The following is a 17880-nucleotide window of genomic DNA, read 5'->3' as shown; positions in this document are numbered from 1 at the left end:
TGCCAACATCGGTCTTCATTACTTGTCACAAATGACACCCAAACCAACCCAATTTGGGAACACATGAAATTTGAAGAGGAAAAGGAAGAACCCCCAATGTATTCATTAAGTTTCAGTGATGTCAAAGACCTATTCCTGCTGTAAGAGGTTAGGAGTAGCTCTTAGTCATGTCTGGCCGAGGCAAGGGTGGAAAGGGTCTGGGGAAGGGGGGCGCCAAGCGTCATCGTAAAGTTCTCTGTGATAACATCCAGGGCATCACCAAACCTGCTATCCACCGCCTCGCCTGGCGTGGTGGTGTGAAGCGTATTTCTGGTCTTATCTACGAGGAGACCCGCGGGGTGCTGAAGGTGTTCTTGGAGAATGTGATCCGCGACGCTGTCACCTACACCGAGCATGCCAAGCGCAAGACTGTCACCGCCGTGGACGTGGTTTACGCGCTCAGACGCCAGGGACGCACTCTGTATGGTTTCGGCGGCTAAGTTTCATTGCAGTCTTTGGCTGTGAAGCTCTTGTTTACTGACAAAAGGCCCTTCTCAGGGCCATGAAAGAAAAAAAAAAAAGAGCTATTCCTTCATACTTATAAAAGAATGATTCAGCACCCTTCTCCTAAAGGAAAATACTCTTGAATTCAAAAGTCGCGGGGATAAATTTAGGATGGGCCAGATCCCTACACACTTGTTTTTTCAAACGTCTGCCTATCCATGAGTTGATCCTTTGAGTGTGGTCCATTCAGCATGGCTGGCCATCCTTCGGGTCCATCTCATCCATGAAAAACAGCTCAGGAAACACGGACCCATTCTTTCCCCATAGCACCCAGCTGGCAGAATTTCCACCATTCTTTGTCAGTTTCCCATATCCACTATTTTTCTTAAAAGGCAACTCACCAGCATTGCTTAGATGACCGTACCAGGCAGGGCCACCCTCTAAGTAGAACCACGGTGTGCTCCAAGCTAATTTCAGAGCAAAGCTGTTGGGCTGCACCCCACAGACCTACAAGGCCTATGCGTGCCCAGCTTCAAGACCAAAGAAAGAGCCCAGAGTCCGCGACAGAGACAAGGGGTATACAGAGAGCAAGACAACAGCCATCTTGGGTGGCTTGACCATACACTGCAGCCCTACATACCCTGCACAACCCTTACCATCTTGGTCCGCCTCTCTTCCTCAACATCCCTGGGGTCAGGTATGTAGAGGGGCACTGCAACCAGACACCACAAATACAATACAGACACCAGAAGCTAAAAAAGCATCAAGAGTAAGATACCCAGTATGCTAAGAACAGTCATTCACCAGGACGTGGGCAAATCCTGGAGCCACGCACTTACCGGGTCAATGGAGAGGGCATCTATGGCCACAGCATCCTGTCCAGTTACGAGGAAGGCAAGGCCACCCCCATGGAGAGGGGAAGGCCCGGGCGCTACGAGAAACATTCTGGTGGCCTAGCCAGGGGTCAGCAGTCACAGTACAGGTCTGCTTCCCCACGCTATGTACCATTAGGGGTGGGCGCATCAGGTCTTTCCAAAGAAAACACAGTTAATCCTAATAGTTGGACTTGTGTGTCCGGAAACCAGCCTACTCCAGTCCACACAGCCTAGCCCAGGGAGGCTCACGGGCAGTTAGCTGTACAGTGACGTTTACCCACGGGGGTCCTTCTGATATGGAGACAGGAGGACGGGCAGAGTCTTTCCCCACCACTCTCGGCTGCGCCCACCTAGTCACATTAGCTGGGTCGAGTTTCCCAGAAGACGACGACAACAGCATCTCGCTGTAGACCCAGCAGTTTGACTCATTCCACACTGAAGCCATTGTTGCTCAGCCCAGAGCCCTTCTTATTGTAACAAGCACCAGCCAGCCCACAGCTGCGGCCACCGCCTTACAGTCTAACTTCTATTTTCCCGTTGTAATGACGGCCAATATCTCCGCAACAGCCTTAGGGGTGTCTATGAGTTCTCCGTACCCTCTTGGCGGCCCCCCTTTATCAAGGAAGCCACCCCAGGGGCCCCCGTACTAGTGGACGGCCACCCCAGGATTTCCCCCGCAACTTTTAGGATCGCCCCCTGGAAATTCTGGGCCCCCCATGTTAGCGGACGGCCGCCCCAGAAATACCCCTGCAACCTGCAGGATTACACCCCCAACTTGGGGGCCCCCCACGCTAGTCGACGGCCAAGCAACGTTCCATTCCCCCTCAGCCGCTTCCTGAATTCCCGACATCTCGGCGCTCACAGGCGTTTCCTCGGTCTCCAGGCTGGCTCTGCCCACCGTCGGGCTGCACCCCGCCAGCCTGCAAGGCCTGTGCTTGCCCAGCTTCAAGACGGAAGAAAAAGCCCGGAATCAGCGACAAAGACGTCGGGGGAGCTTACCTGTGTGAAGCAAGGTCCTGGAGCGTGTGCTGCACAGCGCGGGGAGAACATGGCGGCCGGCTTTGCTACCCGGGGGCAGGCGAGCTTACGGGTTATAAGGGGAATTGACATCAGGTGGGCTCATCAGTTACCAGGGAAACTAGCAGAGGGACACGAGGCCCCTCCCTGCCCTTTTAATAAGCTAATAGGCGGAGACGTTCTGATCTAAGGGTTAGAACAATCACTAGCTCGGGTGGGGCAAGTGTGTAGGAAGGGCAGTCAGGTGAGTAGAGTGTAGGTGAAGCAGGGGAGGTACAGAGAGCAAGACAACAGCCATCTCGGGAGGCTTGATCGAACAAAAGCCTACTATACATACAAGGCTCAAGGGAGCTTCTCTCTGGGGTTAAAAAACATGGCACTTACTTTAAAAGCCCTGCTCTTTGCCTTATTATCTGCCGTGAACTGTTAGGTGCTCTGGATACAATAGGAACTAAAACATGGCCTTGCCCTGAGGGAACTCCAAATCCAGTAGAGTAGTATACACATATAGAAACTTCTACATTATTTTAGAAGGTCGACAAACGCACAAATGGGAGGCATGAGATATCTTTAACTCCTCTTGTACTCCAGCTAACACACCTCAAGAAGACGCCGTTCAAATTGACCAGAAACACCTGTTTTACCTGTCTTAATGGGGTGTTTCTTATTCCCACCTGTCATAAACAAGATGCATCTGATATATTTACATTTAAAAATGGAATTCAAATCAAGTAAGTGAAGACGGCTCCTGCTACTACCATACAAATATGTAAGTACCATATTTGTAGCGATAAAAACAAATTAATATGGGTGTTCCTCCGGCAAAGGAGACAAATTCTACGGGGAAAACACGGAGTTAAGTTCTCTCCATGTCTCAATCATCTGTGATTTACTTACCTATCATCCCTCACAGAACACAGCTGTGTCCACACCGCATACAGCTGTGTGCTAACATACAGCCCTGGAAATCGTCCTGTGTGAATGACTTCACGGCAGGATTTATGGAGAACGATCTAATTATTCAGCTCCGTTCCATACACTCCCATTATGGCTCCTACTTAAAGCCTCTATGGAAAACGCCATTTATCTCCAGGGACAAATTGTCAGAGCAGTACTTCACTGATAGAAATACACCCATTCTGTTTTGACAGCAACCCAGCAAGAGATAAACATGTCTCTTTCTCAACAGGTCCGAGCAATTAGGGCCTGAGCGGTCTACACATTCCAGAAGAATCCCCTTACATTCAAGAGACGCTCATTGGAGGACGCTGGTGGATTGATAAACAAACACTGATTATCCCAAAACGCTCCATTTTAAACTGGGCTCAAGGCTGGGGAGAAGGTGATTCGCTACTAAGTCAACTCAATTGGAGAAAGCTGTTCTTTACAACTTCAAGCTGAGTAACAGGTGACAGAGGCCCCCTTTGCTGGTCACCTTCTCCAACGTGACCTGAACATGTGCCTACCCAGTTCGTCACACCCTGGCAGCCAGCGCCTCAGAAACAGCTCTTCATGAAGAAATAACTCAAATTCTACTTCTCCATGAGGTGGCCTATTCCTGGAGTCTTCTTTCTGGGACATTTTGCTAAAAATTAAACTTTGAATATGAAATGACTCTATTTATATGCAAACGAACATTGGTGCTTTGTAGCATAGAAGAATAAATACATTTTGTTTATGTCTTCCTGCAAAGCCTTGTTTGTGGAATATGTATATATAAACTTGGAGCTTCTGTATTTGCCTTGGTGATTCTGTGAGGGCTTATAGGAAATTGGGGTCAAATGTAAGTTTGCAAGGACTGTTCAAGGACTGACAGATATGGTCAAGGTCGTTGGAAAGGAGAGAGCAGGATTATTCTGCTTAGAATCATGATGACACTTTGTTAATTAGGATGAGGTTGAAAAGGGTCCTTCTCTTCAAGAAAAGATCTCTCCCAGAAATAAGTTCCAAATTAGCTCTGCAGGAATTTTCTGGGCAACAAGTGTCACGAGCAATTTGCACCATGGTTTGACACCTCTTCCCTCGAAGCTCCACGGGCGGTATAAAGCACAGCACCCAAAAGCCAGGCACCTCTTCAGAATCAAACAGCAGTTGGATTTTTTTTGGAGCACGATCCCATTTGGACAATGACACTACATGGAATGAAACCACTAATAATAATACTAAAAATGTCAAGTGCAATACTGAAACATGTCAGTATTTTTTCATTCAACCATGTCAGCAGCAAATCCAATCTGAAATATGCTGACAATAGTGGAGCTATGAAAAACCAATATACTTGATGAGCCAGCCACCCAATAAATTATATATGTGTACATATACATTTGTATGTACCTCCCCCAGAAGGTGGAAGATTTGGACAATGGGACTCTGGGATGGCAGACGTATTATGGGATCAGTTAGGTGATGTCCTCCTCAGATGAGGATTAAGCTTGATATGTAGTGACGGGACAGGCACCCCTGAGTGATCAAGGCACCCCCAAGAAGCTCACGGTATCTTTCATCAGGGCCTGAAATGCCACCACAACTGGAAATCAGGACAAGCGTTATCCACAGCTACCTCCCACCATATGTAAAGAGGGTGGCTCCGTTGTACCAGGAAAGCCGTATTATTTTGTTATTCTGAAATGTTGACGGCGATATATTCTTATCATTTTAAAGAAATCCACAATCACATAAACAACAAGGTCCTACTACAGAGCACAGAGAACTATATCCAATATCCTGTGAGAAAGCATAATGGAACAGAATATTAAAAAAAGAAGGAATGTATATATATATACAACTGAATCACTTTGCTATATACAGCAGTAATTAAACACAACATTGTAAATCAACTATACTTCAGTAAAATAAAGAAATAAAATAAAGAAATCCACATTCTTATTCGTCCTCTGCTCATGAGGGAAAAAAAATTAAAATATGAATGATCCAAAAGAAGAAAACAAAAATTGCTTGTTATCCCATTATCCCGAGAACATCATGAAGGTTGTGGTATCTATAATCGTGTGTGTGTGTGTGTGTGTGTGTGTGTATGTGCCCTTGATGTGTGATCACATTCTGGGGTAAATAGCAGAAAAAGAGCTCATAACTCACATCTCTCTTCTCTCCCTAAAAACCTCTCAATTAGCTATAAGATTAGATGGAATGGGAAACATGAACACCTCTTTTCCTTTCTCTCCTAGTCATGAGAACGCACCTGTCTCTCTGGGCATCTTTGGGAAGAACAACGCAAGGGAACTCTCCTGTCACACACTGTCACCGACAGAAGACTGCTTTGCCAATGACAGAAACCACTTTGCCCCAGAGCGAGTTCCTTTATTTCATGACAGAGTGTGTTCTTATGTGTTTTAGCTATTTATCGACATAGGGAAATATTTACAACTTATAAGGACATGAAAAACAAGCTTACACAATAGGTGCCCATTTGACTTGACCACGTTAACCAAGATACGCATCACGGCAGCTGGAGGAGGTGGACGAGGTGAAACTCCACTCTTCTGGGAGCCTTTCTGAGTTTTCCAAAAATCCAACAATAAGCATGAATTGCCTTTTTGATAAAAAAAAAAAAAGTGGTATGAATGATAAAAATGATAGGTATGTTTATGTTCTTAGATTATTTGTCATTATGCTACTCTTTGTGTCTTGGTTAAAAAATACCACGTAGGATCATGTGTGACCCTTGGCATTAGCCAAAGGTCAAAGGGGAGAGTTTAGTCCTCTTCTCACTTGGGGACTGTCTTGGGTTAGAGTCATTGAGAAGTGCTTCTCCCCGGGGAAGTCTCACTGTCTGGAGAATTTGAGGAGATGCTAAACAAGCCACAGGAAAAGATTTCTCTTGTTTGTTTTTTACACAAACATATACGTTCATTCGTTTTTCTTTCCCAGCGTTACAGGGAAGAAAATGAGTTGTGGAATGTTGTAACAGCAGTTAACATTTACTGAGTTTTATCAGTGCTTCATGTGCATAAGCTTAATTATGCATTTATAAGTGCCTTATATGTCTAATCTTAATTCTCCCTATTACCCAGTAAGGTAGGTACCATTCTTTTTTCAAGTGTTCAGGATAGGAGACTGTGCTCAGCCAATTAGAGGCAGAGCCGGGGCTCAGATACCCTTTTTTAAAATTATTTTATTTTATTATTATTTTTTTTTTGCGGTACGCGGGCCTCTCACTGTTGGGGCCTCTCACTGTTGTGGCCTCTCCCGTTGCAGAGCACAGGCTCTGGACGCGCAGGCTCAGCGGCCATGGCTCACGGGCCCAGCCGCTCCGCAGCATGTGGGATCTTCCCGGACCTGGGCACGAACCCGTGTCCCCTGCATCGGCAGGCGGACTCTCAACCACTGCGCCACCAGGGAAGCCCGATTTTTTATTATTGCTTAATAATAGATCTTCTTATATGATGGATATTAACACTCTATCAAAAGTGTTGCTAACATTTTCTCAGTTTATCATTAATATTTTAAACTTTGTATGTCTTTTACAATGCAAGCATTATAGTGCTGGGTAACTCACCTTATCAATCTATTTTTCTTTTTCCAGCATTAGGCATTAAGCTTTGAAAGATCTTCCGCCAAGACTGAAAATACCTTAAGTATTTTTTTCTACAAAAGCTATGTGGGAAACTAAGAAAAAATGGATAGCTATTTGTCCTAATGTTATGTATTAAATAATGTCTTTTTCCCTTAATTTCAAATGCTACCTTCATGATATAGTAAACTCTTGCATGTAACTTGTCCAATCCAGAACTCTATTCTCTGTTTCATTAACACTATTTGTCCATTTGTGCAACATCACCATATGTTAAGGAAAGTATTCTCATATCCAATACAGTAGGCCAATAATCCTTTCCCTCTCCCTATCAGTTAGGTTTGGTTTTTTTTAACCTGTTGGCTCTTCTGCATATTGCTTCTTCCCTATGATGTATGGATTCAACTTGTCATTTAAAACAATCATTTAGGATCTTGACTGAAGTTCCCCTGGATGTGCAGTTGAATCTGGGGTAGTGTTGATGTCTTTTGAATCTCCCCATTCAGGGCCTTGAAATGTTTCTCCAAGATTAATTTTTAAACTTTTAAAAACTGTAATAAATTTTCCTTTATATTTATTGCTAACTTTATCCCAAAGTCTTCCAAAGTTTTCATTTTTATTGCGAATGTCCCTCTCCTCACATTTTCCATTTCTCTATTGCCAATATTTAGATGACCGATGTTAAAATATATAAAAATATTTTTTTCTTCCTTTTACGTTCTTTCTCTTTTCTTCAGCTCTACAAATTTCCTTTGTCTCCCTGGATTCTTACTACTTAGCACACTTAGAGGCACAGAGGAAAGAATGTGGAATTTGGTGCCACAAACATAGGCTCTGACATATATGTGTGAACTTTAGGAGCCTCTGATTCTTTGTCTGCAAAGTAGGCATAATACTAATGATATCAGCAGGCTTTCTAAAGATTAGAGTTAATGTATATCTATTTCAAATGTCACTCATCCATTCTTAGAATGTAGCTGGCTAAAGAATATATGTCATTGAGCACTCACATGATACTTTCTAAAGGGTGGTATATTTAGTTAGGATGTGTTAGCTGGTATAACAAGCAGCCCCCAAATTTTGTGGCTTAACACAACAAAGTTTATTTCTTGCTCACAGGACAGTTCAAGGTGGGTGTTTCTGGTCTCCCTGTGTCGCTGGGGCAGCTCTCCTCTAAGGGTGGCTCGGGGACCCAGGCTCCTTCCATCCTGTGGCTCCACACTCCTCCAGGTCCTTGGACCACCTCAATTCGCCAGCAGATGGGACAAAAGGGTCATGAAGGAAATCACAGGAGGTCTTCATGTGCCGGGTCAGAAAGGGTCTTTACCACCCCCCTTTCTTCCACTGTCCTGAACATGGTCACATAGTGCATTTAACTGCAAAGGGTGCTGGGAAATGTAGTCTACTACGTGCCCAGGAGGAAGAGGACTAGGATTTGTTGAGGGCATGGCAGTCTCTGCCACAGGCACTATTTGGGGAAAGAGGAGAGGGCAGTTGTGTCCATGTGGTTACTATCTGGGGAAAGGAGAGGGAACACGTGCGTCCATGTGGTCAGTCTGGAAAGAGTCCAGGAAAATGGAGACGATCCCTAGGTAAGCAAGTCCCTCCCCACTTTGTCCAGTGTTATACGTTCTTTCACCCCATGGACTGGGTGACCTGATTTCTTTTTAGCAAAACCAGCCCGACTATGCTTTTTTGGGCTGTTTTTCTAGCTGTCTAATAAGCGGTTGAATGACTTAAAGAGCAGAGTCCAATGTGTAGCTCTGGTTTATGAGAAGGCACCTGTCACCCCTTACAGGGGACCTCAGGCTCCCCCCCGCCCCCCGAGCTGCACTCAAAATAGAGGCTTTACTTTCTGTGCAGCAGACAGCACCTGTCCACCGACAGATGAATGAATAAAGATGTGGTACTGATATACAATGGAATACTACTCAGCCATAAAAAAGAATGAAATAATGCTATTTGTAGCAACATGGATGGACCTAGATTATCATACTAAGTGAAGTAAGTCAGACAGAGAAAGACAACTATCATATGATATCACTTATATGTGGAATCTAAAATATGACACAAATGAACCTATCTATGAAACAGAAACAGAATCATAGAGAACACACTTGTGGTTGCCAAGGGGGAGGGAGGGTAGGGGAGGGATGGAGTGGGAGTTTGGGGTTAGCAGATGCAAACCACTATATATAGAATGGATAAACAGAAAGGTCCTACTGTAGAGCACAGGGAACTATATTCAATATCCTGTGATAAACCATAATGGAAAAGAATCTAAAAAAATGTAACTGAATCACTTTGCTGTATAGCAGAAATTAACACAACATTGTAAATCAACTATACTTCAATTAAAAAAAAAAAGAGAGAGCTAACACCTGGCTCCCTCCACTTCCCCTATCTGCACCCTGCCAATCCAAATCTATCAGCAACTCCTCCCCAAACAAATTCTCTGGTTCATCTCAGTCTTGGGAAGATAATCATGACAACAGCAAGAAAGGCCAACACTGACTGATCCCTTACTCTGCATCAGGCACAGTACAAAAATACTCGGCATACATTTCATTTCTTCCTAACGATTCTATGAGGGAGGCAATTTTATTATTCCCATTTTCAGGTGAAGAAACTGAGACTGAATTTAACAGGGTGAGTAACTTACTCAAGGTCACAAAGTGGTAAATAAGACGGGAGTACCAGCAGCCATTGGACTGCAGAGCCCTCGATATGAACAACTGTATTATGAGTTTAGAAATCCTCCCCATTTCTCTGTGTTTAAAGTCTAAACTTCTTACCCCAGCTAGCAACTCCCTCCTGGTGTGGCCTCTGATTTCCTCTCCAGGCTCACATCTTGTTAAGAGTGCATGCAGGGACTTCCCTGGTGGTTCAGTGGTAAAGAATCCGCTTTACAATGCAGGGGATGAGGGTTCGACCCCTGGTCAGGGAACTAAGATCCCACATGCCACGGGGCAACTAAGCCCACACGCCACAACTACTGAGCTCGCGCGCCTCCCGTGCCGCAACTACTGAGCTCACGCGCCTCAACGAGAGAGGCCACGTGCTGCAAACTACAGAGCCCACATGCCCTGAAGCCTGTGCACCACAGCTAGAGAGAAGCCCGCGCGCTGCAATGAAAGATCCCGCACGCCTCAACGAACATACCGCATGCCGCAATGAAGACCCATTGCAGCCAAAAAATTGAAAAAAAGAATGCATGCACACGCAAAAACAGTTGACTGATCTTTGAAGAGGGTGCTAAGAACAAGAACACACAATGGGGAAAGGACAATCTCTTTAATAGATGGCGCGAGGAAAACTGGATAGCCACATGCAGAGGAATGAAATTGGACCCTTACCTTCCACCGTACACAACAACTGACTTAAAATGGCGTAAAGATTTAAACGTAAGACCTGAAACCATAAAACTACTAGAAGAAAACATAAGGACACTGACAGTGTCCCTTCCTGACACTGATCTGGGCAATGATTTTTTAGATATGATACCAAAAGCACAGGCAATAAAAGCAAAAATAGGCAAGTGGGATTGCAACAAAGTAAAAAGCTTCTGCACAGCAAAGGAAACAATCAACAGAGAGAAAAGGCAACTTATGGAATGGGAGAAAATATTTGAAAACCATGTATCTGATAAGTGGTTGGTATCTAAAGTATATAAGAAACTCAACTCCATAGCAAAAAAAATTAAATTAAATTAAAATTAAAAATGGTCAAGAGACCTGAATAAACATTTCTCCAAAGAAGAAATACAAATGGCCAGCAGGTTTATGAAAAGGTGCTCCAAATCACTAATCATCAGGGAAATGCAAATCAAAACCACAGTGAGATATTACCTCACCCTATTAAGATGGCTATTATCAAAATGACAGAAGATAACAAGTATTGGTGAAGATATGGAGAAAAAAGAGCCCTTGTACACTGGTGGTGAAAATGTAAATCAGTATATCCATCATGGAAGACAGTATGGAGGTTCCTCAAAGAATTAAAAATAGAACTGCCATATGATCCAGCAATCCCACTCCTGGGAATATACCCCGAGAAAATGTAGATCAGTATATCCATCATGGAAGACAGTATGGAGGTTCCTCAAAGAATTAAAAATAGAACTGCCATATGATCCAGCAATCCCACTCCTGGGAATATACCCCGAGAAAATGTAGATCAGTATATCCATCATGGAAGACAGTATGGAGGTTCCTCAAAGAATTAAAAATAGAACTGCCATATGATCCAGCAATCCCACTCCTGGGAATATACCCCGAGAAAATGAAATCAGTATCTTGAAGAGGTTATCTGCACTCCTTTATTCACTGCAGCATTATTCACAGTACCCAGGACTTGGAAACAATCTAAGCATCCATCGATGGATGAATGGATAAAGAAAACGTGGTGTATACATACAATGGAATATTATTCAGCCTTAAAAAAGAAGGAAATCCTGACATTGCAAGAACATGGATGAACCTGAAGACATTATCTAAGTGAAATAAATGAAGACGAATACTGCACGATCTCGCTTATAGGTGGAATCTAAAATACTTGAACTCACAAAATCCAAGAGTAGAACGGTGGTTGTCAGGGGTTGGGTGGTGGGGGAAATGGGGAGATGTTGGTTAAAGGGTACAAAGTTTCAGTTACACAGGATGCAGAAGTTCTGGAGACCTACTGGACAGCAGAATGATTATAGGGCTAATACTGCATTGTATACTAAAATGTTGCTAAGAGGATAGATTATATGTTCTTACCACACACACAAGAAAGGGAACTATGTGAGGTGATGCATGTGTTAACTAGCTTGATTGTGGAGAACATTTCACAATGCGTAAGTTATATCAGATCATCAAAGAATCAAGTGGTACACTTGAAATATACACAATTTCTATTTGTCAGTTATACCCCAAAAAGCTGAAAGAGTGCACATACACAATACATACACACATAAAGCATGGCCACATACACACACACACACAACCCAGCACAAAGCAGATTTTGTGTACTGTAGACGTAATAATAATTCATTTCCTCTAGACATCCATGCTTACTTGCCTTTGGACCTATAACACATGTTTACTGAGCACCTACTAAATGCCAGGCACTATTTTAGGTGCTACAGATATAGAAGCAAACAAGACAGACCAATACATTGCCTCTATTAGGTTTCTGTTCTTATGGGAGAGGTATATAATAAGCAATATAATAAGTAAAATAGAAATATGTATTTTAGGGTCTTGCTTAGTGTTATGAGGACACATACATCAGGGCAAGGGATTAGAGAGTGGCAGAAGGCAGGGCTGTTTTAATCAGGGTGCTCAGAGAAGGCCCACTCCAGGGAGAGAATATTTTAGTCACTGGGGTCTTCAGTGCAATGAGAATGGCAGCCCCACAAGGATGGGGAAGAAAGCCATCCCAGCAAGAGGGGACAGCTAATGCAAAGACGTAAAGGGGGAGGGAGCTTGGCCTGTTTAGAGGACACAGAGAAGGGCCCTTGGGATAGAAAGAAAAGATCAGGCAGCAGTGGCCAGAGAGGGGCTTGGAGAAGCAGCCAGAGCTGGCTCACACAGGGCCACGGGCTGTGGTAAGGAGCTGGACTTTCATCTACAGGCAGTGGAAGGTACTGGATACTTTTTTTTTTTTTTTTTTTTTTTTGCGGTACGCGGGCCTCTCACTGCTGTGGCCTCTCCCGTTGCGGAGCACAGGCTCCAGGCGCGAAGGCTCAGCGGCCATGGCTCACGGGCCCAGCCGCTCTGCGGCATGTGGGATCTTCCCAGACCAGGGCACGAACCCATGTCCCCTGCATCGACAGGCAGACTCTCAACCACTGCGCCACCAGGGAAGCCCCTGGATACTTTTAAGGAAAGTGAAGATCTGATCTGAATTTACATTTTAATAAGATCACTCTTGCTGCTCTTTTTAAATGCCCACTTAGCTTGACGCCCTGAAAGGCCTCCTTCCAGCCCTGTTTGAAGACAGCAGGTGCAGATATCATTAACATCCAATGACAATTTGATTGGAAAATTCCATGTCTTCTATGAATTATGGCAGACCTGCACGGCAGGCAACATCAACCTTCTCTGGCTACCACACCAAATATACTCACTGGGCCCCATGCATTATGGAAACTGGAATTGCACCTGTTTAAGGCTCCAATTAAGACTAAGTTTGACATACAGTCAAATCCTTGGTCAAGTCAAACCCTGCCTGGACCTTCCACAAGCCAGGATAGGACACCTAAATTGGCAGTGGATGTGTAAAAACATGAATTTCTCAAACACCTTAGGCCTCTTTTTTTGAACATTTCTTAACATTTGTTTATTAAGATTTTTTTTCTAAACGGCATTCACTTTTTTTTTGACGCGATAGATCCCACCGTGAACTTGGAAACGTGGTTCTATTTCTAATTTAGTTGTTTTGCAGATGTGTCGTTCTATGATGCATCATCCCACCCTAAAACAAATGTGAACTGACACTGCATCCCTAAGAAGCGTGTGAGGAGACAAAACCCTAGAAAGAGCTGAGGCTTGCAAGAAATTGCTAAGGACGAGAAAAAGGGCTTCTTGAGCTATGTTTGGAGCAAGAAGGAAAAGGAAGGGATTGGGAACAGATGATGCAATTCGAACAGATGACAGCAAGAAAGCAGAAGTTCTCTCCTCGTACTTTGCTTGCACCTTCTCCCCTAAGGAATGAGATCTAAAGCTGCAAAGGATCAAGCCTGCATTGTGAAGAATGAATTAAGCATTAATTTTGGAAGAATACAGGGTGAATGCATACACCTGGGGGGATGACTCAGATGGCTACTGGGACCAGGCAGGTAAATTATAAACTGGGTGTAGATGTGGCCTCGTGATACTAAGTAAGAGGACCAGTGAGCCGGGGCCCACCGCTGATACAGAACAGGGCTGTCCCATCGTCACATTTTGCCAGGCAAACCAGACCCTCCGTGATTTTATACTTGAGTTGCCCAGATTTTTAAATGCTGGCATAGAATTCAGAAGTTTTTCAAAATGCCATGCAGACCCAAAGAATACTCACCTGCAGAGTAGCCTCAGCCCAAGGCTGACATTTTGGAAATTTTGCTCTAAAATAAGTGTAGCTCCGCAGGGCACATGGTAGATAGCATCACTGAATACTGCCAATAGCAGGCAGTTAAAAACCAGATACGTGACAGGTCATAGGAAAATGTCCTTGGTTTCTAAAAGGGTCAAGATGCATTCCCAGAAGTAGGCTAGCTCTTGACCTTGATTTCCAGCAAATTCAGGAACAGGTTACTGAAGATAGTAAGTACTCCAAGAAAGGACCCAGTTGCCACTACGGCTTGAGTTAAGGACAAGGACATTTTTTTTTTTTTTTTTTTTTTTGCGGTACACAGGCCTCTCACTGCCGCGGCCTCTCCCACTGCAGAGCACAGGCTCCAGACACGCAGGCCCAGAGGCCATGGCTCACGGTCCCAGCCGCTCCGCGGCATGTGGGATCTTCCCGGACCGGGGCACGAACCTATGTCCCCTGCGTCGGCAGGTGGACTCTCAACCACTGCGCCACCAGGGAAGCCCAAGAGCAAGGACTTTTATAAAGGACTAATAGAATGGGAGTTGAAGGAAATTGTGTAGAAATGGCTTAAAAGGCATGGGACAAAATCTTAGCAAGGAGAAATGTGGCCCAGTTCATAGTCATTTTAAGTGAATTTGTAGCTGGATAACCAACCATTCAAATCCCACAGATGCTGACTGAATGATCCACAGCCACCAGGGAGAAAGCCCTTAGAATCATTCCACAGGGGCCGAACGTTTTATGTGTTTTCAGTAACTATATGGATGAAGAACCGATCGCAGAACAGGTCTGAAAAACATACTTGAAAACAAGTATTCTTTTTTTTTTTTTTTTTTTTTTTTTTTTTTTTTGCGGTACGCGGGCCTCTCACTGTTGCGGCCTCCCCCGTTGCGGAGCACAGGCTCCGGACGCGCAGGCTCAGCGGCCATGGCTCACGGGCCCAGCCGCTCTGCGGCATGTGGGATCCTCCCGGACCGGGGCACGAACCCGTGTCCCCTGCATCGGCAGGCGGACTCTCAACCACTGCGCCACCGTGGTACGTGGGCCTCTCACTGCTGTGGCCTCTCCCGTTGCGGAGCACAGGCTCCGGACGCGCAGGCTCAGCGGCCATGGCTCACGGGCCCAGCCGCTCTGCGGCATGTGGGATCCTCCCGGACCGGGGCACGAACCCGCGTCCCCTGCATCGGCAGGCGGACTCTCCACCACCGCGCCACCAGGGAGGCCCTAGTGTTCTTATCTTTTACTCAGACGGACGGTTGTTTACGTTTCGATGCCACTGTCACTAGCTGTGTAGCCTTGGCCAACTGACTTAATCTCTCTGATCTTCAATTTCCACTCTAGCAAAGTGGAAGCTATAATAGGTTCTGTGTCCAGTAGGTGCTGTGAGAAAAAAATGGGCTGATACAGGTAAAGGGCTTCATATGGTACCTCCCATAGGGAAAACACTCAGTATATGCTAACAATTATTAATATTATTCTGATCAATACATTTGTAGATATTAATTTTTTGCAGATCTCCTGGACCTGGCAAAGATGTCCCCTGCTGCGGTTCCTTGATTGTTGAGTAAAAGGATGAATGAATGAGTGCATGAAACCCAAAATGAGAATTCAAAGGCTGGGAGATATCTTAAAAGAGGTGAAGGGCTTCCCTGGTGGCGCAGTGGTTGAGAGTCCGCCTGCCGATGCAGGGGACACGGGTTCGTGCCCCGGTCCGGGAAGATCCCACATGCCGCGGAGCGGCTGGGCCCGTGAGCCATGGCCGCTGAGCCTGCGCGTCCGGAGCCTGTGCTCCTCAACGGGAGAGGCCACAACCGTGACAGGCCCGCGTACCGCAAAAAAAAAAAAAAAAAAAAAAGAGGTGAAAGTTTTTCTGGTGTTTAAGTCTCTCCAGGCAAGTCCAGCACTCCTAATTCAGGCCTCTGATCCCCGATGAGACACAGGATCATGAATCCTAGAGCAATGGGGGTTGGGATTCCTCTGTACCTCACTCCCTTTGGACTCCCCATCTCCTACCTGTTTGGGCACAAGTAACCGAGGGCAGACAGTGATGTGCTCTCAAATCCGTATGAATAAAAGATGATTCATAGGGCTTCCCTGGTGGCGCAGTGGTTAAGAATCCACTTGCCAATGCAGAGGACACGGGTTCGAGCCCTGGTCGGGGAAGATCCCACATGCCGCGGAGAAACTAAGCCCGTGCGCCACAACTACTGAGCCTGCAAGCCACAACTACTGAAGCCTGTGTGCCTAGAGCCCATGCTCTGCAACAAGAGAAGCCACTGCAGTAAGAAGTCTGCGCACCACAACGGAGAGTAGCCCCCGCTCGCCGCAACTAGAGAAAAGCCCACGCGCAGCAACGAAGACCCAACGCAGCCAAAAACAAACAAACAAATAAATAAATAATTTTTTTAAAAAGCATACATTTAGAAAAAATGGCTCATAGGTTTAAATTATGCCCATTAATGTCATCCTGAACTTGAAGCCATCTCTCTCTCAGTAATTCTCTTCAGGCTACATCACTTGAGACTGATCTGAGCTCTGTTTTGAATGCAACAATGAAAAATATTCATGCACCTTCAATAGGGATTCTGGGACTTCAAAAAAGCAATAATAAATTAAACTAAAATCCTGAATTAGAGCTGGTCTCCCACGCTAACCCAGAGACTTTAAAGGTCAGTCTTCTTCAGGGTGGCACCTCCAACCTCCTGATCTGGTGCACCCAACTGGCTGTCGGCAAAGATTTTTTTTTTTTTTTTTTTTTTTGCGGTATGCGGGCCTCTCTCTGTTGCGGCCTCTCCCATTGCGAAGCACAGGCTCCGGACGCGCAGGCCCAGTGGCCATGGCTCACGGGCCCAGCCGCTCCGCGGCATGTGGGATCTTCCCGGACCAGGGCACGAACCCATGTCCCCTGCAATGGCAGGCGGACTCTCAACCACTGCGCCACCAGGGAAGCCCGGCAAAGATTTTTTAAATGTATGTGCTTGTTGGCAATTGTTCTGCAGATAAGTGATGTGTGTCATTTTAGTAAAATCCTTAAGAAAAGATAATATGTGTTCTAGGTCTTCAGAGTCTCAGATGACCATTCAACATGGCACCTTCCACACCATACAGGTTAATTATCACACAGACTGGGACAGGGTCTTTCAAATCCATCTCACACCCACCAATATGGGAGAGGGACCACTGGGGAGTCAGATCTCCAGAGAGAAACAGAATCTCAGAGCTCAAGGCCTGGCTAATTCAGTCTATGCTACTGGGATATCCATTCTCGCCACCATGCAAGCCATTCACCTAAAGGGCAGCTGGAAAGATCTTTTCAATGTTCATATACAGTTTTGTCGGCTCCTCTGTTTAAAATACTCCACTGTCTCCCCATTGGGCTAAGTATACTGGTCAAACCCATTTCAAGGATGCCAGCCACCCAGACTCCTCTTTTCATTGTTAGCTCCTTACCCCTCCCTCCTTTCAAATTTCAGCTCCATTTCACCAGGAGGTCCTCTCTGGCCTCCCTGATTAGGTTAAATACCCCTATCAGAGCTTCTCATTGCCTTGATCATAATATTTGTGCACCTTTCCAGGTGGGAAGCTCCAGGCAGGCAGTACCATAGCTGCTTTCCTCTCCAGGACAAAAAGAGGTGACAATGACCAAGTGCTTGTTGAATGCCAGGAACCATGCTGGGTGTTTTCTAGGCACTGCAGAATCTCACTTATTGCTTGCAGCAATCCTATGAATTAGGTTCCATTATTATTCTCCATTTTATGGATGAGGAAACTGAAGCACAGAGAAATCAATTTACTTGCCTGAAGTCATACAGCCTGTAAGTGGGATATGAACCCAGGTGATTCCAGAGTTTGAGCCCTTAACTTCCAAGCCAGTGGGCCTCAGAGTGGGTCCCTGGACCAGCGTCAGCTGTACTT

At 45.3% G+C, this 17880-nt stretch overlaps 2 protein-coding genes across 3 annotated transcripts in view; one reads left to right on the top strand and one right to left on the bottom strand.

Annotated features, from left to right (window-relative positions):
* MAF (MAF bZIP transcription factor) overlaps nucleotides 1–17880 on the bottom strand; it is a 362167-nt gene that overhangs the window by 225789 nt on the left and 118498 nt on the right. The window lies entirely within an intron of this gene.
* On the top strand, nucleotides 168–1955 carry LOC309795297 (histone H4; the record flags this gene model as incomplete). The annotated part of the gene is made up of 1 exon (XM_082607547.1): nucleotides 168–1955. One exon carries the CDS (start codon nucleotides 168–170, stop codon nucleotides 477–479), a length of 312 nt encoding a protein of 103 aa, XP_082463673.1. The 3' UTR covers nucleotides 480–1955.

Source organism: Mesoplodon mirus, assembly GCF_964341445.2.
Source record: "Mesoplodon mirus genome assembly, chromosome: 19".
Taxonomy (NCBI): domain Eukaryota; kingdom Metazoa; phylum Chordata; class Mammalia; order Artiodactyla; family Ziphiidae; genus Mesoplodon; species Mesoplodon mirus.
Note: the sequence above shows the minus strand (reverse complement) of the source record. Positions and strands in the feature narration are given on the sequence as shown.